The sequence below is a fragment of the Engystomops pustulosus genome, chromosome 1, assembly GCF_040894005.1.
Source record: "Engystomops pustulosus chromosome 1, aEngPut4.maternal, whole genome shotgun sequence".
NCBI classification, from domain to species: domain Eukaryota; kingdom Metazoa; phylum Chordata; class Amphibia; order Anura; family Leptodactylidae; genus Engystomops; species Engystomops pustulosus.
Window position 1 is genome coordinate 249627192 of NC_092411.1, and position 16894 is coordinate 249644085.

The 16894-nt window shown below is 40.8% G+C and overlaps 1 protein-coding gene across 1 annotated transcript in view; it reads right to left on the reverse strand.

Annotated features, from left to right (window-relative positions):
• Window positions 1-16875, reverse strand: part of LOC140125444 (uncharacterized) — a 33360-nt gene extending 16485 nt beyond the window's left edge. The window contains exons 1-11 of the mRNA XM_072144504.1: window positions 16749-16875; window positions 16022-16087; window positions 14423-14488; window positions 11979-12119; window positions 10883-11037; window positions 10324-10641; window positions 9081-9218; window positions 7495-7570; window positions 3727-3845; window positions 1310-1346; window positions 186-338 (exon numbers count right to left, since the gene is read on the reverse strand). Coding sequence (XP_072000605.1) covers window positions 186-338; window positions 1310-1346; window positions 3727-3845; window positions 7495-7570; window positions 9081-9218; window positions 10324-10641; window positions 10883-11037; window positions 11979-12119; window positions 14423-14488; window positions 16022-16055 — 1237 coding nt within the window. The 5' untranslated portion in view covers window positions 16056-16087; window positions 16749-16875. The remainder of the gene's footprint in view (window positions 1-185; window positions 339-1309; window positions 1347-3726; window positions 3846-7494; window positions 7571-9080; window positions 9219-10323; window positions 10642-10882; window positions 11038-11978; window positions 12120-14422; window positions 14489-16021; window positions 16088-16748) is intronic.
• Window positions 16876-16894: the final 19 nt, after the last annotated feature.

Consider the following 16894-nt stretch of genomic DNA (forward strand, 5'->3'; position numbering starts at 1 on the left):
CTTTAATCAGCAATTATTATTTTGTGAATAGATCATTCGGATAATACGGTACAGATTGTAGCGGACCTTGTGCTTACAGCCGATCCCAGCATCAGAGATGAGAATCAGTGCCCTCAGGGACATTTCCCTTATTGTAATAATGGAACACATTTATTTGTATGTAGTTTTGGGATCAAATCTCCTACCTGCATTTCTCAGCAGCTTAAAGACAGAGTTGTTGGTCATGTTGAAGGATTTCCCATCATCGTGGTACTGTATGGTGGGGATCTCTTGTGGTATGCTGCCTGTGGGCATCTTCTCTGTTGCCCCTTGGTCTAACTTCTCAGCAAGTCTCTTGCCTTACATTAAAAAAATGAAAGTCAACAGCATTTACCAAGTTATCAGGGTCTGATGAAACTCCCATATGAAGAGGGTCTTTAGTTCTCCTGTTAGTATGCAGCAGTAGTCATGCATGTACACTCCAGTCAACTCTATGTTCATCTGTGATTGCCCCGAAGAGATGAATGGAACTGCAGAGCACATGTGTAACAAAGAACCTATAGGGGGAGATGTAACAGAAATGTTCTAATTGCCCATGGCAACAAATCAGAGCTCTGCTTTTATTTCCCCACAGCCGTTTATAAAATTAAAGCTGATCTCTGATTGGTTTCCATGGGCAACTGGAACAGTTTTACCTCAGACACTTCTGATAAATCTCCCCCTTAGGCTACATTCACACGACCGTATGATGTCTCCAGTCCTGTATTTACAGGCCGTATGAGCACGTATATACGTGACGTTTTTTCATCCGTATGCAGCACGTACGAAACCCGTATTTTATACGTCTCAATAGAACAGGAATTACAGGAGAACTGTAATACAGGAGAAAATACAGGACATGCTCTATATTTGTATACGGTACGCTACGGTGTCAAAAACGGAAATATATATAGTTGGCCGTATTGTCCATTGAGATGACGGTGGCCATATGTAACCCATAAAAAAAGGGTACGGTACTTATACGGCCGTTTTCATACGGCAGTGTGAATGTAGCCTTAGTCTGCATCCGGGAAGTGATAGAGTTATTCAGAATGGAGGACTAGTAACAGAATAGGTATAGTGGATGGGGCCACTCCTGTTTTAGCAGCTCTCTATTCTGGCTTATAGTGGAGGGTTGTTGTATATTTTCTAGAAAATGTACTGCAAATCATAAGGCTGAGAGGTAGAGAGTGGCCTTCTGTACGATACAAAGTCAAACTAGATTAATAGACATTCCAATATTAAGACAAATAAAATGTATGTAAAATGTACAGATAAAAATGGCACATACCTGTATTTGGCTGCTTTTCATCAGAGGGATCCCGTGCCTGTAGTGGTTCAATAACACATAAGACAGTTGTGAAAGTCGGCATTAGGTAATAATAAATGTAAATAGCAATGACGAAAATTCACCAGCAACTCCAGTAACGTGAAAAAAAATCATCTTCTTTTATTGAGGTTTTAAAGCTCATCAGGTTATAAAAGAAAACGCATAAATACAGCTCAAGAAAGACCCATGAGTTTCGTAATCATTGTTTAGATCAGTGATTTTCAACCTGTGTGCCGTGGCACACTAGTGTGCCGCGACACATGGTCAGGTGTGCCGCGGGGAAATTTCCCCAAACTATGGTGCCCCCTGTGTTTTGTTTCCCGGCAATGCGCAGCGATGCGCAGTCACGGCTTCTTACAATGTAGGAGACGTGTACAATAACACATGCGCAAGCTTTGAACCTCGTGCGACAAAATGACGTCACCGAGGCCGACGCATCATCCTGAGTGCGGAGAGACTCCCGCATTTGCCCACCGCCAAGGTAATGCCCACCAATAATGCCGACTATATGAGCTTTTGCCTGAGTATATGAACTGTTGGCAAAATACTCAGCATATGAGCTGGTACTTTTAGTACTCCAGCAGTATACTGCATATAACAATGAGAAATGTAACATGAGAAATACTATAGTCATGAGGCTGGAGTACTACAAGTACCAGCTCATATGCTGAGTATATGAGCTGGCACTTGTACTCTGGATCATGGCCATAGTACTTCTCATTGTACACCTTTATTTGGCAGTATATGAGCCACATAATAAACAGCACCATATACTAAAAACAGGGAGAAACTGAGAACTGTTGATGAAGAGCTTCGTGTGTGTCTTTCCCCCATTCCTGCCAGGATATCCCTTTTGTGTTTATCGAAACAGGCCCAGGTTTCACACTGAGTGAGTAAAATAAATTTAGAATCTATAATATGACTGTTTTAGTTGGTGGTGTGCCCCAGGATTTTCTAAGTATAAAAAGTGTGCCGCGGCTCAAAAAAGGTTGAAAATCACTGGTTTAGATCATATTCGAAAACGTGCAGGCCTTAATGAAAACCTTTCAGATCAATTTGAGACCCTCAACCAACCACAGTTCCTTATGGACCGGTGGTTTAGGGACCCAAATCGACCTTACATAAGTCTTTACGTGCCAACAAATAAAAATAATAAACTTTTATACACATCTTGATGCGAGTCCGATGAGGCAAAGATAATGCCCCAGCTTCACTGCACATACACTGTACCTACGACGCTTGTGCAGTGAAGCCGGGGTGTACTATGCTGGCTTCACTTGCTGTCGAAGGGAGGAGGGCCTTTGCTTAAAAATACCAAATGGCGATTTGGGACACTAAACCACCGGTCCGTAAAGGCCTTTGGGTGGTTTAGTGTACCAAATCACCATGACAGGTTCCCTTTAAGCTGTTTTTGTGTGTTTTATAACCCAATGTTCTTTGAAACCTCAATATAAAAGATGTAACTTTGTAACTTTTCAAGATACTGGCGTTGCTGGTGAATTTTCGTCTTTACTATTGCTCACCTTTCAAGGCCATCTAAGGCTGATCACATAGGTACAAAAGCTCCGATGCTGGATTTGTATTCTCCATCTCAACGTAGGGATGCTATGCTGTAGCACTAAATCATGACCAGCTTATCCTGAAAAGCCATATCTGAGGTTTCAATTGAGATTTATTTAATCATTTTTCCAAAATATCCAAAGAATGGCCGGATAAGTCACCTCCTGTGTCACCCCCTTCATCCTCTGACTATAAGCTCTTGTGAACAGGGTCCTCACTCCTATTATTCTATCTGACTATGTTATTGCTCTGTAATGTCTTATTTTATGTGTATAGGTCCCCCATAATCTGTACAGGGCTGCAGAATATGATGGCACTATTTAATTAAAGCTTTATAATATTAATTGCCCAGGACTTCTTTAACATTAGGCAACAGAACAGAAGATCATTTCTAAGCTTTACAGATAAACCTTCCTTGCCTCCCAATAAATTATTTAGTTTTTATTAATTATTTATATAAATGGGCTTCTCAGTGCCATAGGGGTGTGGCCATGACTGCCGGAGCACCGTTTTTTTTAAATTTTTTTGTTTGGGTATCCAATTGGGATAAACAAAGTTAAAACTAGCATTTTTTTCTTCCTTACATGGAAATAAATTGATTGCCACTCTTATCCGGAAAGTCACATCATTAAATTGCCTTCTAAACAATGGCAAGAGCTGACTTCTATGGCTCTGCTAACAATGCTATTACCTTATGTATTATCCTGATGGACAACAGGTGTAGTAGAAGGTCTATAAAGACTCCTCATCATGTGCTAAATGTGGATATTTAGACTACAAAATGCAGATTCAGTGGTAAAATCAATGTTATTACCCACCGGTGTGTGCTCTTGGGGTGCGCCGAAGTCTGCTATACCGCAGCGCTGATGATCCTTCTCCTCTACTTGGCACAAGCTGCCCATGAGGTGAGGATCTCCGGGTTCTACACTCCGCTGGCCTATCAGGAATGTAAAATGCAACATGTTAAGATTAGAAATGTAGCGTAATGTAACATGGATGATGTTCTTTACCAAAATGAGGGATAAGCTTAGCTCATTACAAAGCAACATTGTCCTCTAAACCAGTGATTTTCAACCCGAGTGCCGTGGCACACTAGTGTGCCGCGACACATGATCAGGTGTGCCGCGGGGAAATTTCCCCAAACTATGGTGTCCCCTGTGTTTTGTTTCCCGGCAATGCGCAGTGATGCGCAGTCACGGCTTCTTACAATGTAGGAGACGTGTTCAATAACACATGCGCAAGCTTTGAACCTCATGCGACAAAATGACGTCACCGAGGCCGGCGCATCATCCTGAGTGCGGAGAGACTCTCGCATTTGCCCACCGCCAAGGTAATGCCCACCAATAATGCTGACTATATGAGCTTTTGCCTGAGTATATGAACTGTTGGCAGAATACTCAGCATATGAGCTGGTACTTTTAGTACTCCAGCAGTATACTGCATATAACAATGAGAAATGTAAAATGAGAAATACTATAGTCATGAGGCTGGAGTACTACAAGTACCAGCTGATATGCTGATTATATGAGCTGGCACTTGTACTCTGGCCTCATGGCCATAGTACTTCTCATTGTACCCCTTTATTTTGCAGTATATGAGCCACATAATAATCAGCACCATATACTAAAAACAGGGAGAACCTGAGAACTGTTGAGGAAGAGCTTTGTGTGTGTCTTTCCACCATTCCTGCCAGGATATCCCTTTTGTGTTTATCGAAACAGGCCCAGGTTTCACACTGAGTGAGTAAAATAAATTTAGAATCTATATTATTAACTATATGTATAATATGACTGTTTTAGTGTCATTTTGGTTGGTGGTGTGCCCCAGGATTTTCTAAGTATAAAAAGTGTGCCGCGGCTCAAAAAAGGTTGAAAATCACTGATCTAAACGTTGGGGTCTGCAGAACTGCAGGAAGTAGAAGATGCACAAACAGATAGGACTGTGCTGTACTACTAGCTACATATATACAGAAGCTATAAACCTCTACCTTATAGATACCAATTGAATCTTATTAGTAGAGAGATGTCAGTTCAATAAGAGTCTATGCGAGGAGTTTGCCATTTGATGAGCAGAACAGTTGCTGCGGGGTCTAGCTCCTAGTTATAAGACATCAGAGCAGGAGGACCTGCTACCCCCTCTCCTGGTGTGTTGTATTAGCTACTTAAAGTTTTACCCCACCTTCACTACTAGTCCCTCAGGTAGGGAATGAAATATGGTTTCTAAAATTCCCTCTTGTGTGTGAAATCTTACTCGTTTATCTATGAATTATCTCCCCCAAAGACAGCCAAATATGACTCTTCTCACTTTCATTTTCACACGAGATGAGAGAATTTTATTGGTGTAGGTGAAGTGTCACTTCAGAAGTCCCTATTTTTTGTTCTAGAGGACCTCTTTGTGTCATATTAAAGATAACAATCTCCCACCTTTCAGATCACATGAGGATTATGGCTACAGAACCAGAGATACAGACAGCTAAAGATATAGCTTGAAAAAAAAAAAACGGAGAAAGATCCTAGCACCACATTAAAAAATGATTGATTTATTTAATACATTAAACAGGTTTGCATTGCCATTTATACTGGTTGACGCGTTTTGGATGACTTAAACAAATTGCGTGCCCCTAGTCTTGAACTGTCTGTAAGTCCACTTCTGTAAACCAAAGAACCATACTATTGATGGAAGCCAAAATAAGAGATCCTCAAATTTAATATGACACCAGTAGCATGTTTCTAGGTAATATAGAACAGGAGATACAGACTTCTGAAGTGACATGATCTCTGCAACCACTAAACTTGACTCATTTCATGTGAAAATGGGGTGAGAAGAGTTGTATTTTTCTGACTTTGGGGGAGATTTTTTTTTTTTATAGGTAAACAGATAATATTACACATAAAGGAGGGAATTTAGAAAGGACATTTCATATCCTACCTGAGGGGACTACCGGTAGTTGTTTAGTGGGGTAAAACCTGGCGACAGGTTTCCTTTAAGGACAATTCTTATATTTCAACTGGATGTTACCATTCCTCTTGCCCCACCTGGTAACAACCAGTAGTGGACTAATTTTTACACTTCTAAGGGTGCGTTCACACGTTGCAGTTAAAACTGCATCGCAATCAGCTTTGAGGTGGTTTTAGGTGCAGTTTTGTCAATTGAACAGGTGAAATACATGAACTGAACGAGTGAATTTGATTTTGAAGGGTAAACCTGCTCCACAAGTGTCATTCACTCATTCAGTTCATGTCTTTCACCTGTTCAATTGACAAAACTGCACCTAAAACCACCTCAGAGCTGATTGCGATGCAGTTTTAACTGCATCATGTGAACGCACCCTCAGGGTGAAGAACAGGGTATAACATAAAGCAAAATTGCCTATTTCATGAGTTATCGCACTTTAACCGTCGACTGTGGGCTTAGGGAAAGGGGTCATGGGCTGAGCCCACTTATAGAAGGTGGGTGTTTGCCTATTGAACCAAACACCCAACGGCAACACTTGCAAACGGCGCTAGCACCGATTGTGGGTGATAAGCACAGCTGCAAAACTGCCAGGGGTGGTAAAAAGCCCATGGGCGTAGCTCCACGTGACATCATTGGGGGGGGGGGGGGAAACTCTGTTACTATGACAGACTCGGGTTATACAAAGGCCCAATGTAGTCTTGTTTTAGCTTATTACAATATGCAATTTGCACATTGTAATAGACTACCATATACCATAAACTACCATGTACCAATCAATAACTAAAAAAAAACCATACAAATTCATATCCCCCTTCCTTAGAACTAATATAAAAATTAACAGTAAAAAAAATCTAAATCATGTTCAGCATTACCACGTCCCAAAATGCCTGATCTATCAAAATATAAATTTTATATAACACCGTATAATGTTTATTCCTGGCGTTTAACCCTGTAACGTAAAATAGCACCCAAAGTCGAAAAAGCCACTTTTTCGCCATATTGGAACATATAAAAAAAAATACAATAAAAAGTTATCAAAATGGGAGCATCAAAAAAGTCATCTCCTCTTGTTCAGGGGGAGCTCTCAGTTTTCTGGTGTACAAGCCATGAAACAGTCGCAATTTCTGGCACCAGGTGTCCATTCTCGTACTATAGCCTGCGCCAAGAAGTAGTATACTGGAGTGTCCAGATATATCCAGTGAATGTAGAAGAGACGGGGCAACATTATACAAATGGTCCTACCTGCAGGAGTCATGTTATAGAGCAGATTGTATATAGTGTCCTGTCTGCAGGCAGCATGTTATAGAGTAGAAGGAGCTGAGCAAATAGGACATTATGTACAATCTGCAGGCAGCATGTTATAGAGCAGGAGCGGAGCAAAATGACATTGGTTTGTAGAAAGAATAGTAAGAAACAATTAGTATATCTTGTCATTTAGTCATTTATATCTGCTCTTTCTATGTTAAGAAGGTATGGTTAGGGTCTCAGTTAGGGTCTACACACCCTACACAGTGTGTAGGCAGCCTCACTAGATGACTGTGTATAGAATTAGTCCATCACTGCGACTTTTCGTTACAGCTTATTTTCTGCCTGATAAAGTACCTTCAAGGCATTAAAAAAAAAGCTCTTACCAAGAGAGAACTTCTCATCGAGATTTTCGCTTTTAACTTCAGGAACAGGATGCTGTTTGGTGTTGAAGAATAGGTTCTGCAAATATAGCAGAAAAGACATTTATTTTTTGGTGACAGAAGATGGGCGCAGAGAGATGTTCCTTCTCTGCCAGTAAAATAATAGAAAGACAAGTTTCTTATATGTACTCAGGATAGCAAAATAACACATTCTCTAATTCACTGTTATTACCAAAAATACAGCATTTCACAGGTATAAGTCAAACCTGTCTGTCAGTCCTTGTGTTTAAAATTTTGGTTGTCCCTGGATCCGACCGTAAATCTTCTGACTATGCTCGGATTCTTCTCATGAATAGCTTCATGTCTTCATGTCACAATATATTTGAATTGCAGCGTGTAAGGGCTCGAACAAGCGTTTGTTCAAGCACAAGTGTGGAAAAAAAAAACCTCATTTCTATATTGAAAAAATAAAATAAAAGTCCCCCTAATCACCACAGTAACATAAAAATCAAATAAAGTGTATAAAAACACAAAAAGGCATATTTGGTATTACTGTGTCCGTATCAATCTTTACAATAAAGATAAAGCAATATTGAACCTTCCCGACTGACATCACAGAGTGCGCCGGCCGGGCCGTGTGCACGGAGATGTCGTTGACCTGGCGCTGGCCTGAAGATAGAAGAGGCACAAAAATTGTGCTGACAAACTCGACTTATACTCGAGTATATACGGTAATAAAATCTCATGAATAAGCTATAGACCCCTAAAATGAATTATCTATACAGTATCTCATCCCACAAAAAATAAGCCCTCATGTGTTCAACATTACCAAAAAATAAAAATGTTATAGCCTTTACAATGTGACAATACAAATCTGCTCTGAGTGTCACTGCTTTCATTCATCCACATGGCCATACAGTAGTTTACCGACACATATGGGGTATCAGTACACTCGGAAGAAATTGAGTATCAAACTTTGCAGAGCTTGAATGAATGTATTTTCTAAAAAAAAAATCCAGTTTCTAAATTGCAGATCCCCTTACGTTTTAGCCCTTGTGAAACATTTAAAGGGTTTTATATACGTATAAGGGTGTAGTTATTATTTAGGCCTCTCACAGTCACTTGAAAATGGAGTTATCCCACAAAACGTGAGTCTTGGCAATTTTCATGAAATTGAGAAAAATCGCACCTAAAAGTTTTAAGCCTCATAACATCATAAAAAAATGAGAGGATGCATAAAAAAACCATACAAACATAAAGCAGACATTCTGGAAAAGTTAGTTATTAAGCTACTTGGGTAGTCTATCTGCCTGGAAAGCAGAACACTTCAAACTTTAAAATCTTTTCAAACTTTTGCCAGATTTGAATTTTTTTTTTTACAGAACGAAACACTAAAAACTTATCACATAAAATTAACTAACATGAAGTACAATGTGTTACAAGTAAACAATCTCAAAATCACCTGAATATTTGAAAGCGTTCCAAAATCATAACCAATTATCGTGACGCATGTCAGATACTAAAAATAGAGCCTGTCATTTAGCTGAAAACAAGCATCAGTGATAAAGGGTTAAAGAGCAATGACCTACCTTTGGAGATTCGGTAAGTGTGTGTGGCGTCTTGATGTACAGGGAGCCCTGGGCGGCGAGGCTTATTATGGCCGTACCACTCCATTTAAAGGTCGCAGACACTTTTGGTTTGACAAGTTTGCGATTCCCTGGTAAACACTGCAAAGATATTGACTTGTTTAATGTTAATGTTAATGTGAGAGAATGTATAGAACAGAGGCCAGAAAACACTGTCCATGTGTAGACGCACTGTATATCGTCATCCTCTTCTGACTAGCTACAGTGATGGGAACAGTGAAGTGTTGGTAAGAAATGATCAGGGGCCAGAAAATTAAAGGAAATCTAGTTTTGGGTTCATACCTTGTGAATCAGAATCTCTGACAGAAACCTGTTGAGATTTTACATTAATTTCTGTTACCAGGTTAAGTGCCAGGAACAACTGGTTTTATATATTGATAGATTAGGACACGGCAAGTTCTAGTTTATTTTTTTAATAATCTGTTTTAGGGAAAAGGAGGCGATTTGAAATTGTTTAACTTTTTTTTTTCTGTATTTGTAGTATTTGATAGGAGCAATCAGACCCCCTAGGGTTAAAGTCCCCTTGGAGGTCGGATGCTCCTACATATACTGTATTGCATTATAAGTTTATTATCCTGCTATAGTGCCACCGACACAGACTGTCATGACAACGGATCTTCAATACCCACCTAAATGCCAGGGCTGAACATGTGTGTTGCTAGATACAGACGACTATCTTTTTTTCTGTAGTACCTAGAAAGATGCTGCTGATGACATATTAAAGAGGACTTCTACATCAGGATTGTGGTTCTGTGATCTACAAAACCAGAATGTAGGCAGCTTAATATATAGTTGGAATTGTACTGCAGATAAAAATCCAATTGCTGCATTTTTATGTAACTATTTGTACATCCAGTTCTGTAGATCACAGAAGCACAATCCTGATGAGATCTGAAAGATGAGATTCTTATCTTTAACATAACACTATATTTCTAGGCAGTATAAAATTGCAGACACTGAAGTGACACTGCCCCTGTAGCCTCTAAGCATGACTTCTCTAAGGAAAATATTACGCTTTTTCTGCTCATTGTCACATGACTTTGGAGATATTTATATAGGTAAAAGGATGATTTAACAGAAAAGAGGGGATTTTAGAAAGGACATTTCATACCCTGAGGGGGCTAGTGGTTTAATGTAGTGAAATCTGGTGACAGGTTGCCTTTAAGATTTTCTAAAACCCAAATACCTGTAAAAAATCAAATGAAAACTCCTCTTCTGAACATGAAAAACATTTTTGGAAAAGGGTCATCACTTTTCTCCTGAAATTCTCGAAACTGCAGGACGACTGTATGCTGATCTTCCCCACCAGTCCCAGCATGGCGAGCTGTTCTCTCTGGTTCCCCCTTGGGACACTGTATGTGCAGTTGTGTTCCGGATAGTCAGCAGGCAAACATATGATGTCCTTGCACACCTCTCTAAACTTCCTAGGGGTAGTAGTGCAACGACGTTTGCTTGGACGAATAAAAATGCTGTCTTCTGTAAACCTCCTTTGCATCTGCAACATCTGTAAGGTGAAAAAAAACCAAAGATACATGACCACATGCAAGATGGAAGTGCAATGCTCTGCAGCATGTAGCAGATGGTTTCAACGATGCACAGCAATTCACTGTAGAGCGTTGCTTTGCATATCAAGGAAATCTCAAGAAGAAAGAGGGGAACTTACAGTGACCAAAACAGTCTAAGTACTTGTACCTCATTTGCTAATGGCAATGACTGCTGGGCAGCATAGATATTACAGAACATACCTGAGGTTTATATCTACGACGTATAGACTGAAACTTCACACATTCCTGCAAACTTAAGTTCTGTGCTCTCTCCATGGCCTGGATCCCTGAATTGGTATCAACATGAAAAGGTCTTGGGTGATCGGAAATGAGTTTATTCGATGGAACTTGATGTTCTATAAAACACAATGAGAAGATATTGTTAGGATGCATTCATTAATTCCACGGCAGGATGGTGGAAAGTACAAGATCAAGCCCATCAGTGGGGACATTATTCAAGTTACAATAGAATGGCCCACATTTATGCAGCGCCAGTTTTTTTGTTTGACTTTGTACTGAAAAGAAAGTGGGAACTGCTTGTACATGTACTTATTCAGTCTATGTGCCAGTTTGGGGTCACGGCGGCACTGTGTCCACCGTGGCCCAAAATTCTGCACCTATAGGTTCTGGTGCCGTTTTGGGCCGTGCGCCACATTTATTACGGCAAGTAGACAGAATGTCACATGCTGTGTTTTAAAGGTGCACCAAAAAAAAGTTGGTGCACACTTCCAGAGCAGTGCAAGAGGCGCCAGATTAATGAAGACTGTGTGTGCCAGTATTTAATAATCTGGCGCCCTCTCCACATGAGTGAGGCAAACTGCACATAGTACAGACTATACTTTTGATAAATATGGGTCAATGAGTTCAGATTTAGCAGATTTCACCTGCAGATTTGTACAGGTAACATTCACAGCAGATGAGAGCACAAAACAAGGGAATGATATTCCCGCAGCATTGGGCAACATGTGACATTATCAGATTAACCAGTGTGACTTCCTAAGTGATGAGGGTTCAACAAGTGGAATACCCACCGATCATAAGAATGTGACCCCTTTCTCACTACTGAATGGATTGTGCTCATCCTGCCGCTCCAGTCTCTTGTATGGGAATGATGAAAGTAGACAAGCACATCTCTCACTACTCTCGTTCTCCTAATTTCTGGGGTCCTGTTCTTATGATGAGCTGGCAGATCCTAACTGATTAGGACAAACTGTCTAATAACATATACTACTGATATATATTTACTACATATGTAGTAAAGTGCAACTACACCTATAACATGATATGCTGGACATACCTTTCCCCTGATGGGAGGAGCTATCTGCTGACCATTCATGGAGACCACCATGGTCACTCCAGCCATTGGCATCTCTAGTGCTGCATACAGACACTATTTTGAACGACGTGTCCACCCCGATCTCCGGCTCCAGGTTATTTTCTAATGAATAACATCAATAGAAAAATATCAGTCATGTTCAGAGATGTACAAAAATGAAAGACAGGAAATAATTGCACATTTCATTTTATTTTTATTTTGGGCTACATACTATTATTGACTATGATTTCTCTATACAATATTTAAATAAATAATCACCATGGATTCCAGAATGACTTTAGCCGCTGCTTGAAATCTCCTCATTCCGAATGCGCTTTCATTTGTACAGAATATCAGTCTTAGGCTACATTCACACTGCCGCATGGGGGACGTATATACGGCCAATATATGTCCCCCATAGACGGTAATGGGCGCACGGCGCCCGACGGGAGCGGCACCATACCCCGGACAAAGATAGGACATGTCCTATCTTTCTCCGTAGTACGGAGCCATGCGCCATATGTTCCTATGGAGAGGGACGGGGGTGAGCTGTGGTCACCTCTCCTCTCCCCGCCGTGCTACGGTACGGTGGGCAACGGCAGTGTGAATGTAGGGCACGTCTACATTCACATCTCTTTTTTTTCCCCTCCATTATATGGATACGTTGAGCCGATTCCCAACGTGTCCTTACAATGGAGGGTTAGGAAGTATTCCACTATTTTTTTTAAAAGTATTTATTTTTGCAAATTTTTGGAACATTTTTTTTAACAATTACAATAAACAAAACCAAAGAACAAGATTGTCTGTTACATACTTTCTTCCCCACAATACAGAATAATTGGAAGTATTCCACTATATGCAGATACAGTGCAATAAGTCTGTCTGTTTCATCCTCTACCCCCTGAAAGCTAAAGAAGGCGTGAACATTGAGAGCAGTCAGCGATTGGCTGCTGCTGATGTTCTGGGTGTCTCCCAAGAGATGTAACTGTCACACTCAGCAGAGGCAAGGAGTGGATGAACTGCTGTTGCATCCGTCCCTTATTGCCTCCGCTGAGTGTATTCATCACTCAGCAGGAGGGAGCAGGATGGAAAGACGTATCTTGCTGCTGCCCCACCCTGTGCTTCCTTCTGGATGCAACGTATGCTATTTGCCAGTATAAGTCTAAGGCACAAGTCTAGCGTAATAACCAGGAGCTCTCCTGCTGTATACACTGGAGGAGATTTATTTGGCCATTGTTTTTTAGCAAGCCACCAGTATTTGCGATTATTTCCCATGTGGAGGGGTATGAAGGGGGGCACGGCTGGCAGTTGAGTTGGCATCTGTTGTTCGTTTCTGCCTGGCCCCTGTGCTCTAGCTATACCCTACGATCAAGGCCTCTAAATCTGCAGGCTATAACGCAATTCTACAACAGCGCATCATAAATGTGAAAATATTTGATTGTTGATTTCTATAGCAATTAAATGACATGCAGTGCATCATATATTAGCGGTTTCCTTAATGTGTGTATGGACTTTTCTTAATTCTCATACATGACGACGCTACTTTATTATCCTGAGGATTTCCCACACGGAAATAATAGTAGTAGTCTAAGTATCCCAGCGATCAAGCAAGTGAATCCTTGATGCAGCATATAAAGTGCTTGTTTATAAGCATCACATGGTTTCTCGACCCCAAGACAAAAAAAACCCAAAAACTTTTATTCTGGTACATTCACATGTGGCGTTAATGCATGCATTTTGAAACGCAATACAACAGCTGAGAAGAGGAGATCTGCCTAATTACATTGCTGTTAATATTTGCGTTTACAAAATGTTGGCATCACGTGTGTTTTGTAAAAGCGAAGGTTAACAGCAATGTAATAAGGCAAATCTCCTCTTATCAGCTATACTGCACTTAACACAACGTGTGAATGCACCCATCATCCACATGATCTTCTATTCCGGTATAAAACTATGCAGCATAGCACATAACATTGCCAATTTGACTAGAATTGCTCATCCAATAAGAAAATAATTTGCCCCGTCCACTACTAAATAGCACAGCAGCCTGCATCCTTTTTCCACTACGGGCAGTCCCCTACTTAAGGACACCCGACTTATAGACGACCCTGAGTTAAAGACAGATCCCTCTGCCCACTGTGACCTCTGGTGCAGCTCTCTGGATGTTACTATAGTCCCAGACTGCATTGATCAGTTGATAATACTTGGTCCCATTATTGATAATACTTGGTCCCATTACAGCAAAAAAATTTGAAAATCCAATTGTCAATAGGGCAAAATATTTTTTTGTCTGGAACTACAATTATAAAATATACAGTTTCGACTTACATATAAATTCAACTTAAGAACAAACCTATGGAACCTATCTTATATGTAACCCAGGGACTGCCTGTATTCATAAATGGAATCTTGGAAAGGTGACATACCTTGCATGATCTCGTTGTCCCCTAGGTATATAGGATACTGTTCTTGGGAAGAGCTTTGAATTGCATCTGCCCCAATAGAAAAATAAAAACATAACTATCACACAGTCATATGCTTTTGTAACCTCAGTTTTCACAACTTTTTTTTTTTTTTTTTTATAGAAAATCACTGAATAAAAATAATAATCTTTATTTATATAGCATCATCATATTCTGTAGCGCATTACAAATCATAGGGGACATATACAAATACAATATAACATTACAAACATTTGGAACAATAGGAGGGCCCTGTAACAAGAGCTTACAGTCTATGAGGATGAGGGGGTGACACAAGAGCTTACAGTCTATGAAGATGAGGGGGTGACACGAGCTTACAGATATAGGATAAAGGGGGGGGGGGACACAAAAGCTTATAGTCTACGAGGGTGAGGGGCTGATACAAGAGGTAGTATAATGGTCCATCTATTCTTCATAAGCAAATAGTATAAAATAATTTAATAAACGTGTGTATTTGTTAGTAGGGTTCAATACTTGTTTGGCGCTGTGTCCCTGTTCAATGTTTTTTATTGCCGGTATGGGCTAATTGAGGTATGGAGACTTAGGGATGGTAGCATTTGGCTTTGTGTCTCTTAGCATTTGAAACTCTCAATGAAAGTGAAAGGAAGCCGCAACGAATTACAGGAACCAAGAGTCAACGGATTCCTGCTCCATGTCCTTGTTTACACGGAATGTAACAGCTGACTGGTGGGAGGCCGTGTATCAGCCCAATCCACTATTGATGGGCTAAATAACATGATAATGTTGTCCCCAGACAGCGTGAGCTGTTTATTTGCGGGGACAGTGAAGCTGTGCCCCGGCCTGCAGAGGTGGCCAGCCACTTCCAGCCATAAGCTCCCCTAGCACAGTTTCCGAGTCCCTGCAAATAAACAGAGGCTGGATCAGATGGACTGAGGCACGGGCCATTAGTATCGAAAGAGGTGGTGAGTACACGTTTATTTTTTTTTTTTAAATCCCGCCCCAGTTGGTCCCGAATTTATTGATACTCTCGGATAACCCCTTTAAAGGAAATTTACCATCAAAACCAAGAATGAAAAACCAGGCACACTCATCAATCCCGGCTCTGTAAGAGGTAAGCCATCCAGTAGAAATGAATGGAGTTAAGGTCGTGTATGTGAACAACTGCAACATGATGACAAGAGGCTCAAGGACCCAAATCAGTGATGCATGGCTCATTATGCTAATGAGCCTAGAGGGCTCCCTTGGGCGTTACTGGAGAACCTCTGTGTTGCAGGATTACTTTCCTCGCCCACAGTGTGCTGGAACATCTCTGCTGGTGTAAGGGGGAAGTCAGTGTAACAGCCTGTGAAGCCAGATCAGGTAGCCACCCCAGAGTCCTTTGGGCTCATTAGCAAATATTAATAGTTGATTTTAGAAGGAAGCAGGCCATGGATAACAAATATAAGTCACAGTGTTTGGATTTATGAGATATATGAGTAGGTATCCCTGGTTTTTCATGATGGATTTAAATGGTAGATTTCCTTTAAATTTTTCTTTTTTTTTTGCACCAGGACCTATTTATATAATCATCTATAGACTCACCAGCATCCACAGGCTCTTCCTTTATTCTCTGCATGGTTAGAAAGATTTCAGATCCGGGACTATAACCTACAAGATGAAATACAGATGATGAGCTCAAATAGCTGAGATTCCAGATACTCATCGAAGTAGCGATATAAATCGGCTTTGTGATTAGAAGCTAGCATTAATCACTAATAATATCCACAGTATAAGCCATAACTGTCCGATAGATGTGGCTCCTAATGTTATAGGGGTTTTCAATTTCGTGCTGCAAAAGCGTTAAAGGGTTTTCTCCAGGAAAGAAATTCATGTCATATCCACGGGAATGTGGGACCCGCACCTATCCCCTGACGCTGCTTACCAGGACTCCCTGTCCCCTCTTGCTGTCAGATACAGACTACTAGCAATGGTCAGGTCTCATAGACGCAGCACAGACCTGAGCTATGGAGCTAAAAGATGTTACACTCTGTGTCTCTCACTATAACTCCCAATCTGTTTGATCAGAGACCCCTGGGGTGTAGTGCGGTGGTCACACATGGGTACAGCCCATCCATTCACACACAACCGCCCCTCCCATACCCTATTTTAAGGATCTCTGGGTGTCCAATTTTGCAGACATATAATTCCTATTCTGGGTTAATAGGGTAAGTGTTGTTAGTGGGAAGCCCTTTTAAGGAGAACTATTCCTGTGTGATACCTGGCTGTAGAGGCTGATCCTGCTGCAGAGCATAGAGGACCCATAACTAACCTGCTGAGCTGTAAGTGCAGCCCCATGTCACATGAGGTCACCATACATCCATAACAGCCGAATATTTGATGTAAATGGCACTTCCTACTCATGCGTAGAGTTGATCAGGATGCGCATGCGCAGAAGCTTGTTGTACGGCAGTCAGC